Genomic DNA, 21,382 nt, shown 5'->3' on the forward strand with positions numbered 1-21,382 from the left:
GTGCTTTTTTTAAAAAAAATTATAAGTAGCAGAATTTTTTTTTTCAGTAACAAACTAAATCAATTAAAAGGAATGGTTGTAGTAGAGAAATACGGTATAGGGAAATTTAGAATGCATTTAATCTGTGGAGGCAAATAAATTAGATTCCTACAAAATAAGGTATCTTTATCTTAACTCAAAATCTAGATTAGGACTTCATTTCTTCTTTTATAGTTAGTTCTTCATTTATAGTTAGTTCTGCATCATTTCACATGGTTTCAGTATTTTCACCAAGGAAATCCCTAATTAACTGGGACAGTTTTCTAATATTACAAAAGTAAGCCAAAGTATGCATCTTTTTTAGTGGGGGGAAAGACTCCCTTTTGAATAAAAAGGAAACAAAATCTCTAAATGTAACAAAAATGACAAAAGTACAAAGCTAATTTAGAGTGCCATTAGAAATATATATGGTAAGTTAACGTTTATAAAAAGACTTTGCAGTAGAAAAGAATAAAAGGGGAAAGTATACCGATTCTTTTTGAAGGGCTTGCTTTAAAACACTATTTCTGAATAAGATGGAAAAATAATCCCCGAATTTTTTTTGTTTGTTTTCATTTTAAGTAAGTCAGCAGAATTATAAGAGATACTGAAGGACAGCAGAAAAGGTAAAAAAAAAAAAAAGAAGATATCTTCCCCCACAACTAAAGCACTACTGACAAAACACAAATATTTACGTCATTTTCTTCCACTTCATTAGTGTTTCAAGTTGTGGGTAGTCACTGACATAATGAAATGATTAAGACATATTAAAACTGTAACTTCATACTATTCCAAGTGATATAGTTCATAATATTAACTTTAAAACTCATACAAAATAAGTAATCATAGATAAAATGTTAGATTATACTGCTGTATATAGTACAACAGCCTAGCTTATTTTGTCTCAATAAATAGGATGTTTATAGCATAAGTGGGTCATTACATAGCAATAATTAGATCCTTCTAAGAAATGATTCAGAGGGAAAAAAAATCTATGTATATATTATTATAGCAATAATTAGATCATTCCAAGAAATGATTCAGAGAAAAAAGTAAGTTACATATATAAACTGATTTATAATTTGGATGTGAAAAGCAATCTGACAGTTAAAGTTATTAAATGGAAGATTCAATTATAACTGCAATTCAGGCATACTAGAGATATGTGTTACCTCAACAATATCCGAGTTGGTTCTGCTTTCATGAGGTTCATTATATTCTGTATACTTGAGAAGAACTTTGTCCATATCAGTGCTGGCATACTGAAACAGTTTGTTAGAGCTGTTGAAAATGATGAGTGCTATTTCACAGTCACAGAGCACACTAAGTTCATAGGCTTTCTTCATTAATCCAAACTTTCTCTTTGTAAAAGTGACCTAGACCAAGAAAAAAAAAGGTATATTTTTAGGAAAAGCATTAGCAGTACCTGAATACAGGCTACCTAAAGATGAGCCCTCTTTTAATACTGAGTCAGATTCCAAAGATGAAAAAGGTTCCTAGCTTCACACTCCACATGAGCCTCTACTCCCCCATGTACCACAAGACTACAGTCCTACATTTAACTTCTATCTCCCGACAGAGCAGTCAGTTTCCTGAGGAGGTTTCCCTTTATCCTTCGCTGCCAGTCTGCTGCAGAAGGCAAAGAACCGGAGAAGGACACAGCTGATCACTGACCCCTTATCCAGTTTAAAATTCACAGCCTAGGGATGAACAAATTCCCCAAAGTCCTCAAATTCTTCTTTGAATATTTTTTCCAGTTTCTAACTGGAACCTGTCACCTTAAGTCCTCTCAAACAGAGACCAATTTTTGTTTGTTTTAAATATTATACCTACTATTTTCAAGAGCCTGAAAGGTATATCCTTTCTGCTCCCTACTCTGTCTTACAAATTATTTTTCCTTCCTTCTCCTTCAAAAACTTCAGATGTTTTCAAGTTCACACCATGAAATTTATACCACCAAATAATTCTCCTTGTGATGGGCACCAAATGACCCCCTCATGCACTGATAACTATCACCTGATACTTTTCTTTCTAGCCCTACTCTTATCTCTCGTGATTTCAGTATCTGTGTAAAATATCACTGCAAAAACATCTCCCAACTCCGAATGATCCACTTCCACATGTCAAGAACTCACTCCTACTGTTATACCTTTCACCAAAAATCACCTCCAAAATCTCAACTTCATGTATTCCATTTTGCCTCCTATCTAGCTCTTCTATTTTGTATTACTTCTCCAGAAATTCTTTAACCTATATCCAGTCCTCCAATCCATTTTTACCTCACCACTTTGTTACTGTCTATTCTCATGTCCTTTCTTTCCTCTCTAGATTTCATGGTCCATCACTATTTTCACTCCCTTACAAACACACATACTTTACCCTTCTCTCATGAACATACTTGCCTGGCACAGCCCAACCAGAAACTGACCCCCAATACATACACCAATTATCCCTGTATCTTTATCCAAGTAGCTGACAACTCCTGGGAACACACAGGCATGCACGCGCGCGCACACACACACACACACGCCCCTCTGGTGTTTCTGAACTGATGACCATAAATCTCAGCTAACACTCAACACTGCCTAACCATCATAACTTGGTTTGTTTCTCATTAGCCCATTCTCCAAGTCAACTATTTCCCACCTTCTCTGTCTCAAGTCCACTCTCTGCTCATAACTTTGCCTCAAACCACTTCCCATCATCATATCTATCAGTTTAAACACTTCACCTGTAGCTTTCCACATTCACCCCTCTGCTGTTATTGCTGACTTTTCTGTTCCTATTCCTTTCCAGAAGTATCATTCTCTCCCATCAAGCTGTCCTTCCTCTCCACTAGATCAAAGACCAGAAGCACAGAAGCATGTTCTAGCATCTCCCTGGACTCCATACTGCCCCTCCAGTTGCCCCTCCTCTTTGATCTACTTCACAGTAAACATGTTTGAAACAAATGTCTGTAGTTGTCATCTCCAACCGCTTACCTATTCTTTCCTCAACTACTGCAATCAGACTTCCATTCCCCAAATTCCACTAAGACTTGTCCATGTCATCATCAGCAACCTAATTAATGTGATTAGAGTCAATGGTCACTTTTTTCGTTCTTACCTTACCATATACCTCAGCAGCACTTTACACAGTTGACCATATTCACACTTTCTTCTCCAGGTGTTTTATGACACAACACTGTCCTGATTTTCCTCCTAATTCAGTGCTTCCTGTCAGCTTTTACAGCTATATCCTCTTCCTTCAATGAGCAGAAGGAAGTGCCTCACCTCTACTTACTGAAGTACCTTTAAGCTTTAGATTTGGGCTCCTTTCTCCTCTTTACCCTCACAGTCCTTGCCAGGTGATTGCATCCAGTTCCATGATTTTAAAAACAAATATGCTCTTTCCATATTCTTCTCCATTTCAGCACATGGCACCACCTCCCATTCACACAAAACCAAAAAAACATGTAAGAGTTATCCTAGGTCCTTCTTATTCCCATAATCTGCCCTATCCAATCCATCAGCAAATTGTGGCGACTCTACCTCTAAAACGTATCTCAAATCTATTCACTTCTATTCACACCACTATCAGCCTGGGCCAAGTTATATCACCTCTCATGTATATTACTGATATAATCATTACATTGAATTTTCTGCTTCATCTATTATACCCTACAATATATGTGCCACATACCTGCCCAAGTGATGTTTTTGAAACATAAATCAAATTATATAAGTAAAAGTTCAGAGCTTTTCACTGCATTAAAAGTAATATCCAAACTCATTAAGTAAACAAAATAAATTATCTGGCCTCAAACTCTCTATCTAAAGTTATTTCCCTTCACTCTCCTTTACATCCATTAAATTTCACTGATGTGTGGGGTGCCTGGGTGGCTCAGTCGGTTAGGTGTCCGACTTTGGCTCAGGTCATGATCTCGCAGTTTGTGGGTTCGAGTCCTGTGTTGGGCTCTGTGCTGACAGCTCAGAGCCTGGAGCCTGCTTTGGGTTCTGTGTCTCCCTCTCTCTCTGCCCCTCCCCCACTCTTTGTCTCACTCTGTCTCTCAAAAATAAATAAATGTAATAAAAAACTAAAAAAAAAAATTCACCGGTGTGTGTTTATGTACATATGTGCACACATGTGTCTTCCTTAAATACCAGCTACTTTCCTCCTTAGGAATTTTGTTATTTTCCCTATCTGTGGAACATACTTCACACTGCATGTTCCTAATGGTTCCTTTCCTAACCTTTTGAAAATAAATATCATTATTTAATCTTTAAAAAACTCCTTATAATATAAATGCACAAGCACATATATTAACTTTATATAAATGCATATATATGGAATGTAACATTTTATGCTTGCCTCCCTACTTTCTCTTGCACCAACATCATCCCCTTAACCAATGTTTCTGATTTAGTGTTTTTCATTCTACATTTTTGTACAAGATTGCATAACCATATTCACATGTACATGTATACACACAGAAGGGATTTTTGTCAGCCATTTTATAAAACTGGGACTCTACCAATACTCTCTATTTTGCTCATTCAACCACATCTTGTAGATATGCCTCTAAGTCAAATGGTATACTAAGGTATTCTTTTAAATAACTTCACAATTGTTTCATATAAATGTTACAACTGTTTTGCTAGTATGAAAGATATAAAATAAAAATCTCATTTCTTTAACATGCATTTTCCTAATTAGCAGTGATTAGACATCTTTTTCTTGTATTTGTTGTTATTTGAGATTTGCTTTCTCTAAACTGCTTATCTTTTGATCATTTTTGTATTGTGATGTGCTTTTTACTTATCTAAGTAAAAGCTCCTTGTACAGATATATTAACTAGGTTTTACAAATACTTTCCCAAATTTCTCATTTACATATTAACTTTGTTTACATAATATCTGTCATTAAAAAGTTTTAAATTTTTATTACTGGTTGCAATACTGTGTCTCAGAATCCTGGCATTGTATTATATCACTATAGGAATATAATGAATATAAGAATACCATTATTAAAGTTCACTATTTTAAAATACTGAACTTTAAATAATTTATGTCTTGAAATGTACCTAGATGTACTTGCTGCATTAAAACTCTGAATTTACCAAAGTTTAGTCAGAAATGTTTTTCCAGGGGCACCTGGGCGGGTCAGTCAGTTAAGCGTCTGGTTTCGACTCAAGTCTTGATCTCACGGTTCGTGAGTTCAAGCCCCACACCAGACTCACTGCTGTCAGCACTGAGCCCGCTTCAGATCCTCTGTCCCTCTTTCTCTGCCCCTCTCCTGCTTGCATGCTCTCAAAAATAAATAAAAAAAAACAAAACACTGAAAAAAATTTTTTCCATACTTCCAGTACTGAAGAAGAGGAAGAAAATGACAATCAGCAAAGCAAAAGCATTTATTCCAAGAATAATCCTTACTCTAGTCAAAGACTTTCAAATTAAGTGAGCTACGAACAAATCAGCAGTAAGACTGAGACAAGTAATGCTGCTTCAGAATATCCATTAAGCATGATGGAAGAAAACTCCATAGTTCACTATCAGTAAGTAAAGGATGCCAGTCCCTGTTTTGCTTTCCAAAAATACTCAAAAACATTTCTTCTAAGTTATCAAAGAGCTCAAGATGAAGAAAGGAGTTGGTGGAGGACAATTTATAATAATCTCTTCTCTATTCCTCCAACTTACTCCAAGCCAAAAAGAGCTTTTTCAGCAACAGAAAAATGTGCATAAGAACACACTTCTACTTCAGTGACACCAAAGACATAACGTTGAAAACTATAGTATCAATATTTCACTTTCAAGTTTAAAATTTTTTTTTTCAACGTTTTTTATTTATTTTTGGGACAGAGAGAGACAGAGCATGAACGGGGGAGGGGCAGAGAGAGAGGGAGACACAGAATCGGAAACAGGCTCCAGGCTCTGAGCCATCAGCCCAGAGCCTGACGCGGGGCTCGAACTCACGGACCGCGAGATCGTGACCTGGCTGAAGTCGGACGCTTAACCGACTGCGCCACCCAGGCGCCCCTCAAGTTTTATGAATAAAATCTTTTTTCATCTTATCTATAGCACTTAGTCGATTTTTTAAACACTCTGGTTTATTGCTAACAACTTATATGAGAATATAAAATTAACTTTATATTCTTATAAACTCTATCATACCTTTAACTTATTGTTTTTAAGTAATTTCAAACTTACAGAAAATTTTCAATAAGTAGTACAAAATTTTCCATATTATCTTCAACCAAACTCCCCAACTGTTAACATTTTACCATGTTTTCCTTCCCTAAATAAATACCTGTACACAATTTTTTTCCTGAATTCTTTGAAATAAGACAGAGGTTATATATAAGGTCCCTTTGCCCCTAAATAATTTTTTTTTCAATTGACGAAACATCATTTATTGAAAAGACATTCCTTTTTCCCCATTGAATTATCTTGACACTTCTGCCACAACCTAAATGCCAAAATCTGTGTAGGTCTATTTCCCAACTCTCTATTTTGTTCAATTGGTTGATATATCTATCTTTTAGCCAATAGAAAATTGTCTTGACTATGGTGGCTTTAGATTTAGTCTTACAGTTTTATATATTTTTTCAACATAATACTTAATTTTATTTTTTTTATTTACATCCAAATTAGTATATAGTGAAGCAATGATTTCAGTAGATTCCTTAGTGCCCCTTACCCATTTAGCCCGTCCTCCCTCCCAACAACCCCTCCAGCAACCCTCAGTTTGTTCTCCATATTTATGAGTCTCTTCTGTTTTGTCCCCCTCCGTTTTTACATTATTTTTGTTTCCCTTCCCTTGTGTTCATCTGTTTTGTCTCTTAAAGTCCTCATATGAGTGAAGTCATATGGTATTTGTCTTTCTCTGACGAATTTCACTTAGCATAATACCCTCCAGTTCCATCCACGGAGTTGCAAATGGCAAGATTTCATTCTTTTTGATTGCCGAGTAATACTCCATTATATATATACATCACATCTTCTTTATCCATTCATCCATTGATGGACATTTGGGTTCTTTCCATACTTTGGCTATTGTTGATAGTGCTGCTATAAACATTGGGGTGCATGTGTCCCTTCACAACAGCACACCTGCACCCCCTGGATAAATACCTAGTAATGCAATTGCTGGTCGTAGGGTAGTTCTATTTTTAATTTTTTGAGGAACCTCCATACTGTTTTCCAGAGTGGCTGCACCAGCTTGCATTCCCAGCCCTCAAATACTTTCTTAAAAACAAGGACAAACACAATTACCAAAATCAGAAAACAAGGATATAGCACTATTATCTAATTTACAAACTTTATTCAAGTTTCACAATTATCTCACTAATTTCTTTTATAGGGGAAAAAAGACTTTGGTTTTTTTCCCTAGCTCCAGGATCCAATTCAGGATTCGATGTTGTATTCAACTGCACCCTGTTTAATCTGAAATACTTCCTCAGTCTGTCTTTCAGGACCTTGGCACTTTCTCTCAATTTGACTTTGATGTTTCTTTTTGATTGTTTAGACTGCATTTTAACAGCTTAGAAGTGATATTCTCTCCACAATATGTCACATGAAAATGCACATGAAATCCATTTGCCCCCTAACTGGAATTGTTAACTTGGTTAAAACAGTGTCTGCCACATTTTTTCCTTTGCAAAGTTACTATTTTCCCCCTTGTAAGTAATAAGTATCTTATGAAAATTGCCATGTAAATATCCTGTTCACTTATCAAACTTTAATAAACTGATCGTAGCATCCACTCAAGATTCTTGCCTAAAAAAATTATTACTATGCTGGTTGTCAAATGGGGATTTTCTCATTTCATAATACATTGTACCTACACTTACTACCAGTTGCATTTTATTGTAAGACAGTTTGCTTTTCCTCCATTTATGCATTCATTCATTCACGTCAGTATCAACTCATAGGTTATTTTATTCTATGAGTTATAATCAATTAGTATCTTCATTTCTTTTGATGTTTAAATGGTCTTTGATTTTACCAGCAAGAGATCCACTATGCTGGTTCCTATGGTATTCTTTTTCTTCCTCAGGAACTGCAATTATATTAAGTTGGACCTCTCTTACCAATCCCCCTTTACAATCACCTTCTCTATAACCCCTTGAACATACTTATTTCCATTCACTTAGTCGTTTTCCTGCTTTCCTTCAGTGATCTTACTAAGGTTTCATTACAATCTATTCTTCTATGGTCACTATGTAATTTAGTCTTTGCTTTGATATATTATCTTTCCTTTTCTTTCTGGAGTTCAATCACTTTGTTTCATCTATGCCTTAAAAATATCCATTTCTATTCTTCCTATTTGAAAATTCTGAGTGATTAAAACAATTTTTTTTAACATTTATTCATTTTTGAGAGACAGTGTGCGAGTTGGGGAGGGGCAGAGAGAGAGGCAAACACAGAATCCGAAGCAGACTCCAGGCTCTGAGCTGTCAGCACACAGGGCTCAAACTCACAGACCAGACCACAAGATCATGACCTGAGCCGAAGTTCGATGCTTAACCGACTGAGCCACCCAGGAGCCCCAGGAATGATGATTTTTTTTATGTCACATTCCTAAATACTTATTTACAGAAAATTGTTTCAGCTTGGGAGTTATCATATAACAAGTTTCTTCCACTTTTCCATTGTTTGGGGGCAACAAATTCACCACCTGAACAGCTGTAAATTGTCATTTTGTCATCTTCTTTGTAACAGTTTGTATAGGTAGAACTGCTGACATCACGGAATTGCAATGGAAAGGACTGGCAGTGGGAGCCTTAATGGAAGGCTTTTGAGGGGTATCAGCAGTAGGGAGAGGAGTTTTCTATTATTCAATATATACTTTCTGTATCTTCTTTTATTTGACGGATTCCTACTTCCCTTCTTTTCCATCTAACAAGCATTTTTCAAAGATTACCTCTGCCTTGTTTTATACCTTCTTCTCCCTCAAACAGTTACCTTTCCAAGACCACTTCCTTGAATGGAATAAATTTTAAACCCTTTACCTCCAGTCTGTTTTATCTACAAGTAGTATTTTTCAGAATTTTGTACTTAGGGTAGACTTTCCTTTTTTGGTAATGATTTCAAATCAACTTTAGACAGTCATAAAGTCTCTTCTCTTTTCCACATAGTTTTTTCTAAAGTATGCTTGCTTCCATCAAAGACTTGCAGAACTTGAAGAAAACAGCATGTTGTTACTTGGTAATATTTTCCAACTTCAAGTTAAAATGAATTTGGACATTCTTTGCTTTCTAGTTGTGCCAAGGCTATATATAGGTTTTGTATAATTCGAATTGTTTTTTACGCTTTTCTGTATTGATTTTTTTGGAAATTATGTTGGAAGAATCAAGATTTATGCAGCCCCCATGACCTTGATTACTAAGAATTCCTCCACAAAATTTCAAATCTTTGTTTTCATTACTTGTTTTGTCGTGGTTTCTGGAGTTCTCTGATCCTTTCTCATCTTGTCATTTTTGGTCTCTTTTTTGCACTTAAAGAGTCCCCTTTAATATTTCTTGCAGCGCTGGTTTAGTGGTTACAAACTCCTTTAGTTTGTGTTTGTCTGGGAGCCTATCTCTCCTTCTATTCTGAATGACAGCCTTCTTGGATAGAGTATTCTTGGCTGAAGATTTTTCCCATTCAGCACTTTGAATATATCATGAAACAGATTTATAATTTTCTGTACATGAAACATGTTAGATATTTAATTTTATTTTAAGCATTATCAAATTTAAAGAATCCTCTTTCAAAAATATTTACTTGGAGAGAGAGCATGCGTGAGTGGAGGAGGGGCAGAGTGGGGGGTGGAGAGAGAATCCCAAGCAGGTTCTGTGCTGTGCCATGTATCTTCTTTATCCATTCATTAGTCGGTGGACACCTGGGTTGCTTCCTTATCTTGGCTATTAATGCTGTAATAAACACAGGGGTACATATAGTTTTGTAAATTAGTGATTTTGCTTTCTTTGGGTACATACCCAGTAGTGTTATTCTTGGATCACAGGGTAGTTCTATTTTTAATTTTCTGAGCAGCCTCTACACTGTTTTCCACAGTGCCTGTACCAATTTGCATTCCCACCAACAGTGCACAAGGGTTCCTTTTTCTCCATATACTCATTATCACTTTTTTCTGATCTTTTTGATTCTAGCCATTCTGACAGGTGATCTCTCATGTGGTTTTGACTTGTATCACCCTGATAATCAGTGATGTTGAGTATCTTTCCATGTGTCTGTTGGCCATCTCTAAGTCTTCCTTGGAAAAATGTCTATTCAGGACCTCTGCCCATTTTTAAATCAGATTGATTGTTGTTTTAAGTATTGATTTGTATAAGTTCTTTATGTATTTTGGATATGAACCCCTCACTGGATATACCATTTGCAAATATCTTCTCCCATTCAGTAGGTTACCTTGTCATTTTGTTGATGGTTTCCTTTGCTGTGCAAAAGCTTTATATTTTGACACAGTCTCAATAGTTTATTTTTACTTTTGTTTCCCTTGCCCTAGGAAACATCTACAGAACTGTCTATAATTGATTTCAAAGAAATCACTGTCTATGTTTTCTTTTAGGAGTTTTATGGTTTTGAGTCTCACATTTAGATCTTTAATCCATTTTGAATTTAATTTTGTGTATGGTTTAAGAAAGTGGGCCACTTTCATTCTTTTGCATGTAGCTGTTTTCCCAGCACCATCTGTTGAAGAGACTGTCTTCTCCCCATTGTATATTCTCGCCTCTTCTGTTGTAGATTAACTGACCATATTAAGTGTGAGTTTTCTTCTGGGCTCTCTATTCTGTGCCATTGATCTATGTGTTTGTTTTAGTGCCAATACCACACTGTTTTTTATTACTACACTTTTGTAATATATCTTGAAATCTGGGACTGTGATATCTCCAGCTTTGTTCTTTTTCAAGATTGTTTTGACTATTTGGAGTCTTTTGTGGTTCCATACAAATTTTAAGATTATTTGTTCTGGTTCTATGAAAAATGTTATTTAGAAAGGAATTACATTAAATCTCTAGACTGCTTTGGGTAGTATGGACATTTTTAACAATTTTTGTTCTTCAAATCGATGAACATAAAATATCTTTATATTTATGTCATCTTCAATTTCCTTCATCAATGTATTATGGTTTTCAGAGTACAGGTCTTTCACCTCTTTGGTTAAGTTTATTGCTAGGTACTTTATTATTTTTAGTGCCATTTTAAGTGGGATTGTTTTTCTTAATTTCTCTTTCTGCTACTTCAGTATTTGTATATACAAATATAACAGATTTCTGTATATTAATCTTATACCCTGTGACCTGACTGAATTCATTTATCAGATCTAGTAAGTTTTCAGTGGAGCCTTTAATGTTCTCTACATATAGTATACCATATCATCTACAAATAGGGACAGCTTTACTTCTTCCTTACCAATTTAGATGACTTTTATTTCTTTTCCTTGTCGGATTGCTGTGGCTAAGACTTCCAGTTCTAAGTTGAATAGAAGTGGTGAGAATGGAAGAGTGGACATTCTTGTCTTGTTCCTGATCTTAGAGGAAAAGCGCTCAGTTTATCATCACTGAGTATGAGGTTAGGTATGGGTTTTTCATATACTGTCTTTATTATGTTGAGGTATGTTCCCTCTAGGCCTACTTTGTTGCAAGTTTTTATCATGAATGGATGTTGCACTTTGTCAAATCCCTTTTCTTCATCTACTGAGATATTCATATGGTTTTTACCTTTCTCTTGGTAATATAAGATATCACATTAATTGATTTGTGAATATGACCCATTGGAACCACTCTTGCAACCTGGAATATATCCCACTTGATCATGGTAAATGATTTCTTTTTAATGTATTGTTGAATTTTGTTTGCTAAGATTTTGTTCAGGATTTTTGCACCTGTGTTCATCAGAGATACTGGTCTGTTGTTTGCTTTTTTTTGTATTGTCTTTATTTGGTTTTGGTATCAGGGTAATGCTGGCTTCATAGCATGAATTTAGAAGTTTTACTTCCTCTTCTATTTTTGAAATAATTTGAAGAGAATAAGTATTAACTCTACATGTTTGGTAGAATTCACCTGTGAAGCCATCTGGTCCTAGACTTTTGTTTGTTGGGAGTTTTTGATTACTGATTTAATTTCATTGCTAGTAATCAATCTATTTCTTCCTGTATTAGCTTGGGTACATTATATGTTTCTAGGAATTTAACCATTTCTTCTGGGTTGTCCAATTTGTTGGCATATAAGTCTTCATAAATTATCTTATAATCTTTTGTTTGCTGAAGTGCCAGTTTATTTCTCCTCCTTCATTTCTCATTTATTTGAGTCTTCTTTTTCTTCTTGAGGAGTCTGACTAAAGGTTATCAATTCTGTTGATCTTTTCAAACAACCAGCTCCTGATTTCTTTAATCTTTTCTATTATATTTTTAGTCTTTATTTCTGCTCTAATCCTTATTATTTCCTTCCTTCTACTGGCTTTGAGTTTTTTGCTTGTTTGCTTGTTTCCCCCTAGATCCTCTAGGGGCAAGGGTGTGTTGTTTGAGATTTTTCTTGCTTCTTCCTTTATTGCTACAAACTCCCCTCTTAGAACAGCTTTTGCTTCATCCCAAAGATTTTGGATCATTGTGCTTTCATTTTCATTTATCTCCATGTATTTTTTTTATTTTTTCTTAGAAATCTTTGTTGACCTATTCATTGTTTAGTGGCACGTTATTTAGTCTCTGTGTTATTTGTGTGAACAAACTGAATAAACTGAAAATCAACAACTCTTCTTAGATCCCTCAGAGAATTGGGGTCACAGAGCAACTTGTGCCCCCCAAATTGGAGACAGACAGGCAGACACTGAAAGTCATAAACTGCCAGAGCCACACAAGAAACCTTCACAAAAACCAGTACCAAGGTAGGAAAACATGAACTATAATTGATGTATTGCTGGAGGCTCAGTGTAGACAAACATAAAAGTTAAAAAATCCAGGCAGGGATGGGGTGCCTGGGTGGCTCAGTCAGTTAAGCATCCAACTTTGGCTCAGGTCATGATCTCACAGTTCATGAGTTCGAGCCCCACATCAGGCTCTGTGCTGACAGCTCTGAGTCTCGAGCCTGCTTCGGATTCTGTGTCTCCCTCTCTCTCTGCCCCTCCCTTGCTCGCACTGTTTCTCTTTCTCAAAAATAAATAAACATTAAAAAAATTTTTTTAAAAACAAAAAAACTCCAGGTGGGGTCTAGGCTTAGGGGGGCATGCATACACTTTTGTGGATTTTACACTTATTAGGTTCTCACAGTAAAGATCAGAGAAAAATCCCCTTGTGCTTCCAGCAGGGAGAGTGGAAAAAGTAGCCATTTTGAAATACGCCAGAACATTCTATTCTTCAGAGGCCTCCCTTCAAGACAAAATATTTTATCAGAGCCTAACTTACAAGGGTATTATCAGAGTCCAACTGACCTGGGGGAAAAAGAAATATCCAACTCCAATTCTCTCTAGCCTTTAATGTGAGCAAAGGGAAATAGTCAATCCATTCTATCCCACCTAAAGATGGGGTGCAGGGACTGAGAAACACTTATAAAGTTCAGAGTCCACAGGCACAGGTTCACTAGAAGACTGACCTAATCGTAAGACTACAGAACACTTCCCCTCTCCCCATATCTCACTACATTACTAAAGGCCTTTTTACTATAATTCCTTTTACCCAGTACATAAAGTCTAGCTTCAACAAAAGATTACAAGGCATACTAAATGGCAAAAAAATAGTCTGAAGAGACAGGGCAAACATCAGAAGCATTCAGATATAGCAAGAATATTGGGATTATCAGACCAGCAATACAAAATAACTATGATCAACAGGCCAAGGAAAGTACTCTAATGGAAAAAGTAGACATTATGCAAGAATGTGTGGGTAATGTAACTAGAAAGATGGAAATTCTGAAAAACATTTTTTTTTACATGATGATGATGACAAAAAACACTAACAGAAATGAAGAATATCTTCAACGGGTTCATTAGCAGGCTGGAAATTGATTAAAGAAAGTATCTCTAAGTTTGCAGATAAGTCTACAGAAACTTCCAAAAGTGAAAATCAAACAAACCAAAGGCTAAAAAAAAAAAAAAAAAAAAAAAAAAAGAACAGGATATCTAAGAACTATGGCACAACTAAAATATATATGTGTAACGTGAATACCAGAAGGGGTAGAAAGAGAAAGAAAGCAATATCTGAAGCTATAACATCCAAGAATTTCCCCCAAATTAATGTCACACAGCCAACCACAGATCCAGGAAGAAATGCCACACAGCCCCCAAAACAATCTACATAAACCCCCCAAAACTACATGTAGGTATATTATATATAAACTACAGAAAATCAAAAATAAATAGTCTTGAAAGAAGCCAGAGGAAAAAAACACCTTACCTACAGAAGCACAAATATAAGAATTACATCCAATTTCTCCTCAGAAACAATGTAAGGGATAAGACAATGAAGTGATATATACTGTGGTAAGGGGAAAAAAACCCCACCAACCCCAAATTCTGTATCTTGAGAAATTATACTTTAAAAGAAATACTTTCTCAGACCAAAAAAAAAAAAAAAATTGAGGGAACTCACTGTCTGTAGCTCTGCCTTACATGAAATGTTAAAAGAAATTCTTCAAAGAGAAGGAGTACCCTATAATCAGAAATGTCAATCTACATAAAGAATATCAAAGAAGGAATAAGGGAAGATAAATTAAAAACTTTTACTTTTGTTATTCTTAACTGACCTAACATAAGTTTGTTCAAAATAATAGCAACAACGTATTAGATGATTATTGTGGAATGAATTATAGCAATGACATAAGGAATGGAAAGGAGGAATTAGGAATACTTGTTATTATAAGGTCACTGTACTACCCACATGTGAAGCTATACCTGTGAAGTGTTAACCTGAAGTAGATTTGGATTAGTTGCAAATTTATATTGCAAACTCTAGGGCAACTACAAAAAAAAAAAAAAAAAAAAAAAGAAAGAAAGAAAAGTATAACTGATTTGCTAAGTTCAAAGAAAGCAAAATGGGGGGCGCCTGGGTGGCGCAGTCGGTTAAGCGTCCGACTTCAGCCAGGTCACGATCTCGCGGTCTGTGAGTTCGAGCCCCGCGTCAGGCTCTGGGCTGATGGCTCGGAGCCTGGAGCCTGTTTCCGATGCTGTGTCTCCCTCTCTCCCTGCCCCTCCCCCGTTCATGCTCTGTTTCTCTCTGTCCCCAAAAAAATAAATAAAAAACGTTGAAAAAAAAATTAAAAAAAAAAAGAAAGCAAAATGGAAGCTTATAAAATACTTATATAAAACCACAAAGGGGCGCCTGGGTGGCTCAGTTGGTTAAGTGTCCACCTCTTGGTTTCAGCTTAGGTCATAACCTCATGTGAGACTGAGCCTTGAGTCAGGCCTCTCTGTACTGGGCATGGAGCCTACTTAAGGTTCTCTTTCTCCCTCTCCCTCTGCCCTCCCCTATTCGCTCATGCTCTCTCTCAAAAAAAAAAACAAACAAAACAAAAAAACAAAAAACAAACAAACAAAAAAAACCCCAAAACACAAAAAGCAAAGAGTGTAAACAAAATAGGAACAAAGAGCAAAGTCAACTAGTAGAACACATATGTGGTAGTTATTAATCCAACTACATCAACAACCACTTTAAAAGTCAATGGTCTAAATACACCAGCTAAAAAACAGACTGTCAATGTATCAAAAACAGTAATTACATGCTGTCTCCAAAAAAACCCACTTTCAATAAAAGACATATATAGATTAAAAATAAAGGAAGATATACTTTGCTAGTACCAATCAAAACTAACAGCTACATTAATTTCCATCAGAGCAGATCTCAGAACAAGGGAAATTATCAAAAATAAATAAAGGCTAACCAATGATAAAGGAGTCAATTCTCCAGAAAACAAAACAATCCTTAAAGCATACAATCCTAACAACAAAGCATCAGGATATATGAGGCAAAATGATAAAACTTCAAGGAAATAGAAATTTAGTATCATAGGAGGAAACTTCAACACATCACTATCAGAAATGTTGGATATCAGTTCCAACAGACAGAAAATCAGTAAGGACATAACTGAACTCAACAGCATCATCAATCAATTGAATATAATGGACATCAACTTCATCCAATAACAATATAATTACTCTCAAACTCACATGGAATATTCACTAAGATAGACCACATTGTGGGCCATAAAACACCTTAACAAAGTTACAAGAATAGAAATCACACGTTATATATTCTCAGATGACAATGAAATAACAAATCAGTAACTAAAAGCTGGCTGGAAAATCCCCAAATACTTACAGATTAAGCAGCGTAATTTTAAATAACACATAGGTCAAAGAAGAAATCTCAAGAGAAATTAAAAGCTATTTTGAAGTAAATGAAAATGAAAATACAACTTAAGTTTTGGGATGCAGTGAAAGCAGTGCTTAGAGGGAAATTCTTAGTATTAGATCCATAAACTATGAAAGAAGAAAGATCTAAAATCAATAATGTAAGCTACCACCTTAAGAAATTAGAAAAGCGAGTAAATTAAATCCAAAGAAAGCAAAAGAAATAATAAAAATTGGAGCAGAAATCAATTAACTTGAAAATAAATCAAGAGGGGAAAAAAATCAACAAAATCTAACCATGATTCTTTGGCAGAGGGGTGGGGGAGAAATCAATAAAATTGATAAGCCTCTAGTCAGGCTAAGCTGGATTCACTGGTGAATTCTACTAAACATTTAAGTAATCATACCAATACTTTACAATCTCTTCCAGAAGACAGAAGCAGAGGGAACACTTCCTAACCTATTCTATGAGGCCAAGACTACTCTAATACCAAAACAGACAGACATTACAAGAAAATAAAACTACAGGCCAACAGCTCTTATGAACCACAGATGTAAAAACACTCCACAAAATATTAACAAATAGAATGTAACTATATATCACATCCATGTGGGATTTAGCCCAGGTATACATGGCTGGTTCAACATTTAAAAACAACCCAATTTAGGGGTGCCTGGATGGCTCAGTTGGTTAAGCAGCCAACTTTAGCTCACGTCATGATCTTGCTGTTCTGGAGTTCAAGCCCCTGTCGGGTTCTGTGCTGACAGCTCAGAGCCTGAGCCTGCTTCATATTCTGTGTCTTCCTCTTTCTCTGCCCCTCCCCCGCTTGTGCTCTGTCTCTGTCTCTCAAAACTGAATAAACGTTAAAAAAAAATTTTTTTTAAATAACCCAATTTAAAAATGGGCAAAAGACATGAATAGATACCTAAATGAAAAGGATCATACAGATGGTATAAAAGCATATGAAAAGATGCTCAATATCACATGGCATTAAGGAACTGCAAATTTAACAATGAGATACTACAACATGCCTTACTAAAATGCTGATAATCAAAAACACCAACAACACTAAACTCTGGCAAAGATGTGGAAAAATAGGAACACTCAGTCACTGATGGTGGGAAAACAAAATGGTACAGCCACTTTGGAGAACAGACTGCCAGTTTCTTACACAACTAAACATACTCTTACCATACAACCCAAAAATCTCACTCTGGTATTTACCCAAATGAGTTGAAAAACTTCTGCCCATATGAAAACCTACAAATGGATGTTTATAGCAACTTTTAATTCGTAATTGCAAAAAGGTGGAAGCAACCAAAATGTCCTTCATTAGATGAATGGATTAACAAACTGTGGTACATCTAGACAATGGAATATTATTCAGTCCTTAGAATCAAGCCAAGAAATGACACACAGGAACCTTAAATGTATCATTACTAAAGGAAGAAGACAATTTGAAAAGACTACATACCACATGATTTGAACTATATGAAATTCTGGAAAAGGCAAAACTATGGTCAATAAAGAGATGAGTAGTTTTCAGGGGTTAGCAGGAGGAAGGGATGAACATGTTGAGTTCTGTAGAAGATTTTTAAAACAGTGAAACTATTCTGTATGATATTATAATGGTAGATGCATGCCATTATACATTCATCAAAACCCCACAGACCGTACAAGAGTGTACAACACCGAGAGTGAACCTTGAAGTTAAACCCATGGATCTTGGGCAATGATGGTGTGTCAGTGAAGGTTTAACGATTTAACAAATGTACCATACGCTGGTGTGGGATGTTGAGGGCGGGGAGGGGGCGAGGCTGTATACTTGCGGGAACACAAAGTATATGCAAACTCTCTACTTTCTGTTCAGTTTTTCTGTAAATCTAAAATTGCTCTAAAAAAAAGTTTATTTTAAAAATGGGTAAAAAAAAATAAAAGTCCATAAGGGTACCTTTAAATAGTCTTTAAAATTGTGAAACAATTTTCTCTCTTCATCAATACCTATGATATGTTTTTTGTCCTATGAACTTTGTCTAATCATTGATCTAGACTTAGAATCAATCATTACAACAGCTAGTGAAGAAGCTGAGGATCTCTAACACAATGGAAAGTAATTGTTTCCACCACAAACTTTTTTCACAGGCATAAAATTAATTGACTACACTATTACATTACAGCTATAATGTATACATGTAAAAGAGAAGCAACAATGAAAATGCATTTCACTGTACAATTCAAAGATGTTCCTTATTTTTCAATAAATTTCATTTCCTATGTAGCATGAAAAAATTAAAATGTAGTATAAAAGTTTTCATTAAATTTAGGCAAGGTGTCTGTTTTCTTCCTTTTGGGAACATCAAATGAATTTTCTATCTGCACGTCTTAGTATTTAACTACTTTACTCTCCTAATTTTATAGAGATCTAATCTCCTTAAAATTCTTAAAACCTTGTATTTCCTTTGTATTTTTCAGTATACAAAGCACAAAGCACCACATACGACATAACCACAGAAATATCCTGTTTGCTAGTGAGCTGACTGAAATCAGGGTTGAGAAAAAGTTTTTTTTAATTTGAATTTTTTTTTAACGTTTATTCATTTTTGAGAGAGCATGAGCAAGGGAGGGGCAGAGAGAACGGGAGACACAGAATATGAGGCAGGCCCCAGGCTCTGAGATGTCAGCACAGAACCCAACACAGGGCCCAAACCCATAAACCATGAGATCATGACCTGAGCCAAGTCTAACCTGAGTTCAACAGACTGAGCCACCCAGGCGCCCTGAAAGTTTTTTTTATTAAAACTTTCATTTGACTAGAAAATTTAATTAGCCAAAACAGTCCAGCCTGTGTGGTACTTATTTATATGAAAGTTGTACCACATATCCAAAATAATTTTTATGAACTATTTTTGAATACTGGCCTACATTTGATATTTTCAAATTCTCAGCATGAAACACAAATTACAAGTTGGATAAAAAAAAATCTCAACATCTATTGAAATATTTGTTTTTACAAATAGATTTTGGGAGCTAACAAAAAGAAAATGGAATTCAGTGGGAGAAAACAGGAAAAAGAAGGAAAGGATACTGATTACTTTTTAAGGTAAAACCATTCTGCCTAGGAGATTAGATTATACCAAAATAACAAGATACAAAGCAAGAAAATATATTTTGCCCCTACTTTAGAGTTTGCAGTTACAAGTTTTTGGTTGTCATGCAGGGATTTTCCTTCTCAATTCAGCTTTACAACACATCTAAAAGTGAGTATCAGTCTCCTAATAAGTATACTGTTAATTAGTAATGTGGCAATACAGCTACATTTCAGCTCATAAATTTCACATGAAGCAGGTAACATAACCTAAAATTCAGCTACTTAGAGAATACAGACTACCTAATTACAATTTAATATTTAATTTATTATTCCAAGACAAGGGCTATTTTTAAGCTGAAGATCGAAATTTCATTAAAAGGACAAATTTGTTATTTTAAGTTCAAGAGAAATATTTATTTTCAATTCGAAATGGAAGAATGAAACCATGTTTACTCCTCTTGTAAGTCACTAAAAACATGAATGAATGAATGAATGAATGAATGATCGACCGACCAACTATGGGTTTTCTTTAAGGAAAAAGTAAGGCCTCCAAAGCATAAATTTTTATCTGCCAAACTGGAGAAATTTAAATACAAATGAGATTCTTCACAAAAGTAACAATTTCACAGCCCTGTGAAGGTCTAGCCAAAGATCCTTTGATTAGTGCTGTAAGATTCAAAAGTGAGGTAAGATCTTGAAAGAAGTGGGGGAAGAAAACCAATAAAGACCCTGTTTTAAGTACAGAATATTAGGGGATGTAAAACCAAAAAAAAAAAAAAAAAGAGAGAAGTCTCCTTTGCTAGTTTGTACCTAAGATCATTGCTAAAGGTAAGAGATAGCATAATGACCTAAAAAGTAAGCCAGTATCACTCAGAAAAGAATCAGGGAAAAAAAAAATCATGACAGATAAAAACCACAGTAAGGAAATTCAAAGAATTGAAACAAAAATAAAACATTAAAATGAATAAAGATGTTGGATATGGTCAACAGATAATAAATACTAAAAAAGCACAGAACAATTGGAAAAGAAAAAATATTTGTTTAAAAATAAAACCATGTTAGAGAAATTACTGCCTGTGCTCTCTTCTAGGATTTTTATGGTTTCACATCTCACATTTAGGTCCTTAATCCATTTTGAGTTTTTTTGTGTGTGTATGGTCTAAGAAAGTGGTCCAGTTTCATTCTTTTGCATGTGCCTTTCTCTGACATTGGTCATAGCAACATCCTTCTAAATATGTCTCCTGAGGCAAGAGAAATAAAAGCAAAAATAAACTATTGGGACATATTGGGAGAAATAAATATTGGGACAATTGGAAGAAATAAAAACTATCTGCATAGCAAAGGAAGCAACTGACAAAACTAAAAGACAACCTACCAAATGGGAGGAGATATTTGCAAATGACATATCCGATAAAGGGTTAATATCCAAAATATACAAAGAACTTTTACAACTCAACACCCAAAAAACAAATACTCCAATTAAAAAATAGGTGAAAGACATGAACAAACATTTCTCCAAAGAACACATTCAGATGGCCAACAGACACATGAAAAGATGCTCAACATCACTCATCATCAGGGAAATGCAAATCAAAATCACCATAAGATAATCACCTCACAGATATCAAAATGGCTAAAATAAAAAATGCAAGAAACAACAAGCATTGGCAAGAACATGGGGGGAAATAAAGAACCCTCATGCACTCTTGGTGGGAATACAAACTGGTGCAGTCACTGTGGAAGACAGTAAGGAGGGTCCTCAGAAAACTAAAAACAGAACTACCCTAAAATCCAATAATCACACTATTGGTGTATTTACCCAAAGAATACAAAAACACTAATTCAAAGGGGAAGGGATATATGCACTCCTATGTTTACTGCAGCAATATTTACAAACTATGGAAGCAGCCCAAGTGATTGATGAATGGATAAAGAAGGTTTGGTATATGTATACAA

The 21,382-nt window shown here is 35.2% G+C and overlaps 1 protein-coding gene across 5 annotated transcripts in view; it reads right to left on the reverse strand.

The window, feature by feature from the left end:
- The window catches only part of MEF2A (myocyte enhancer factor 2A), a 164,521-nt gene that overhangs the window by 63,718 nt on the left and 79,421 nt on the right, over window positions 1-21,382 (reverse strand). For all 5 annotated transcript variants that reach the window (XR_006963389.1, XM_047086529.1, XM_047086528.1 and 2 more), the window contains one exon: window positions 1,191-1,394. Coding sequence is in view for 4 of the 5 variants with exons in the window: in XM_047086529.1 (XP_046942485.1) it covers window positions 1,191-1,394 (204 nt within the window). In the remaining variant the exon portion in view is untranslated. The remainder of the gene's footprint in view (window positions 1-1,190; window positions 1,395-21,382) is intronic.

This window comes from Lynx rufus, unplaced genomic scaffold (genome assembly GCF_022079265.1).
Source record: "Lynx rufus isolate CCGP_SWC_20201006 ecotype Redwood Valley unplaced genomic scaffold, mLynRuf1.p SCAF_21, whole genome shotgun sequence".
NCBI lineage: Eukaryota > Metazoa > Chordata > Mammalia > Carnivora > Felidae > Lynx > Lynx rufus.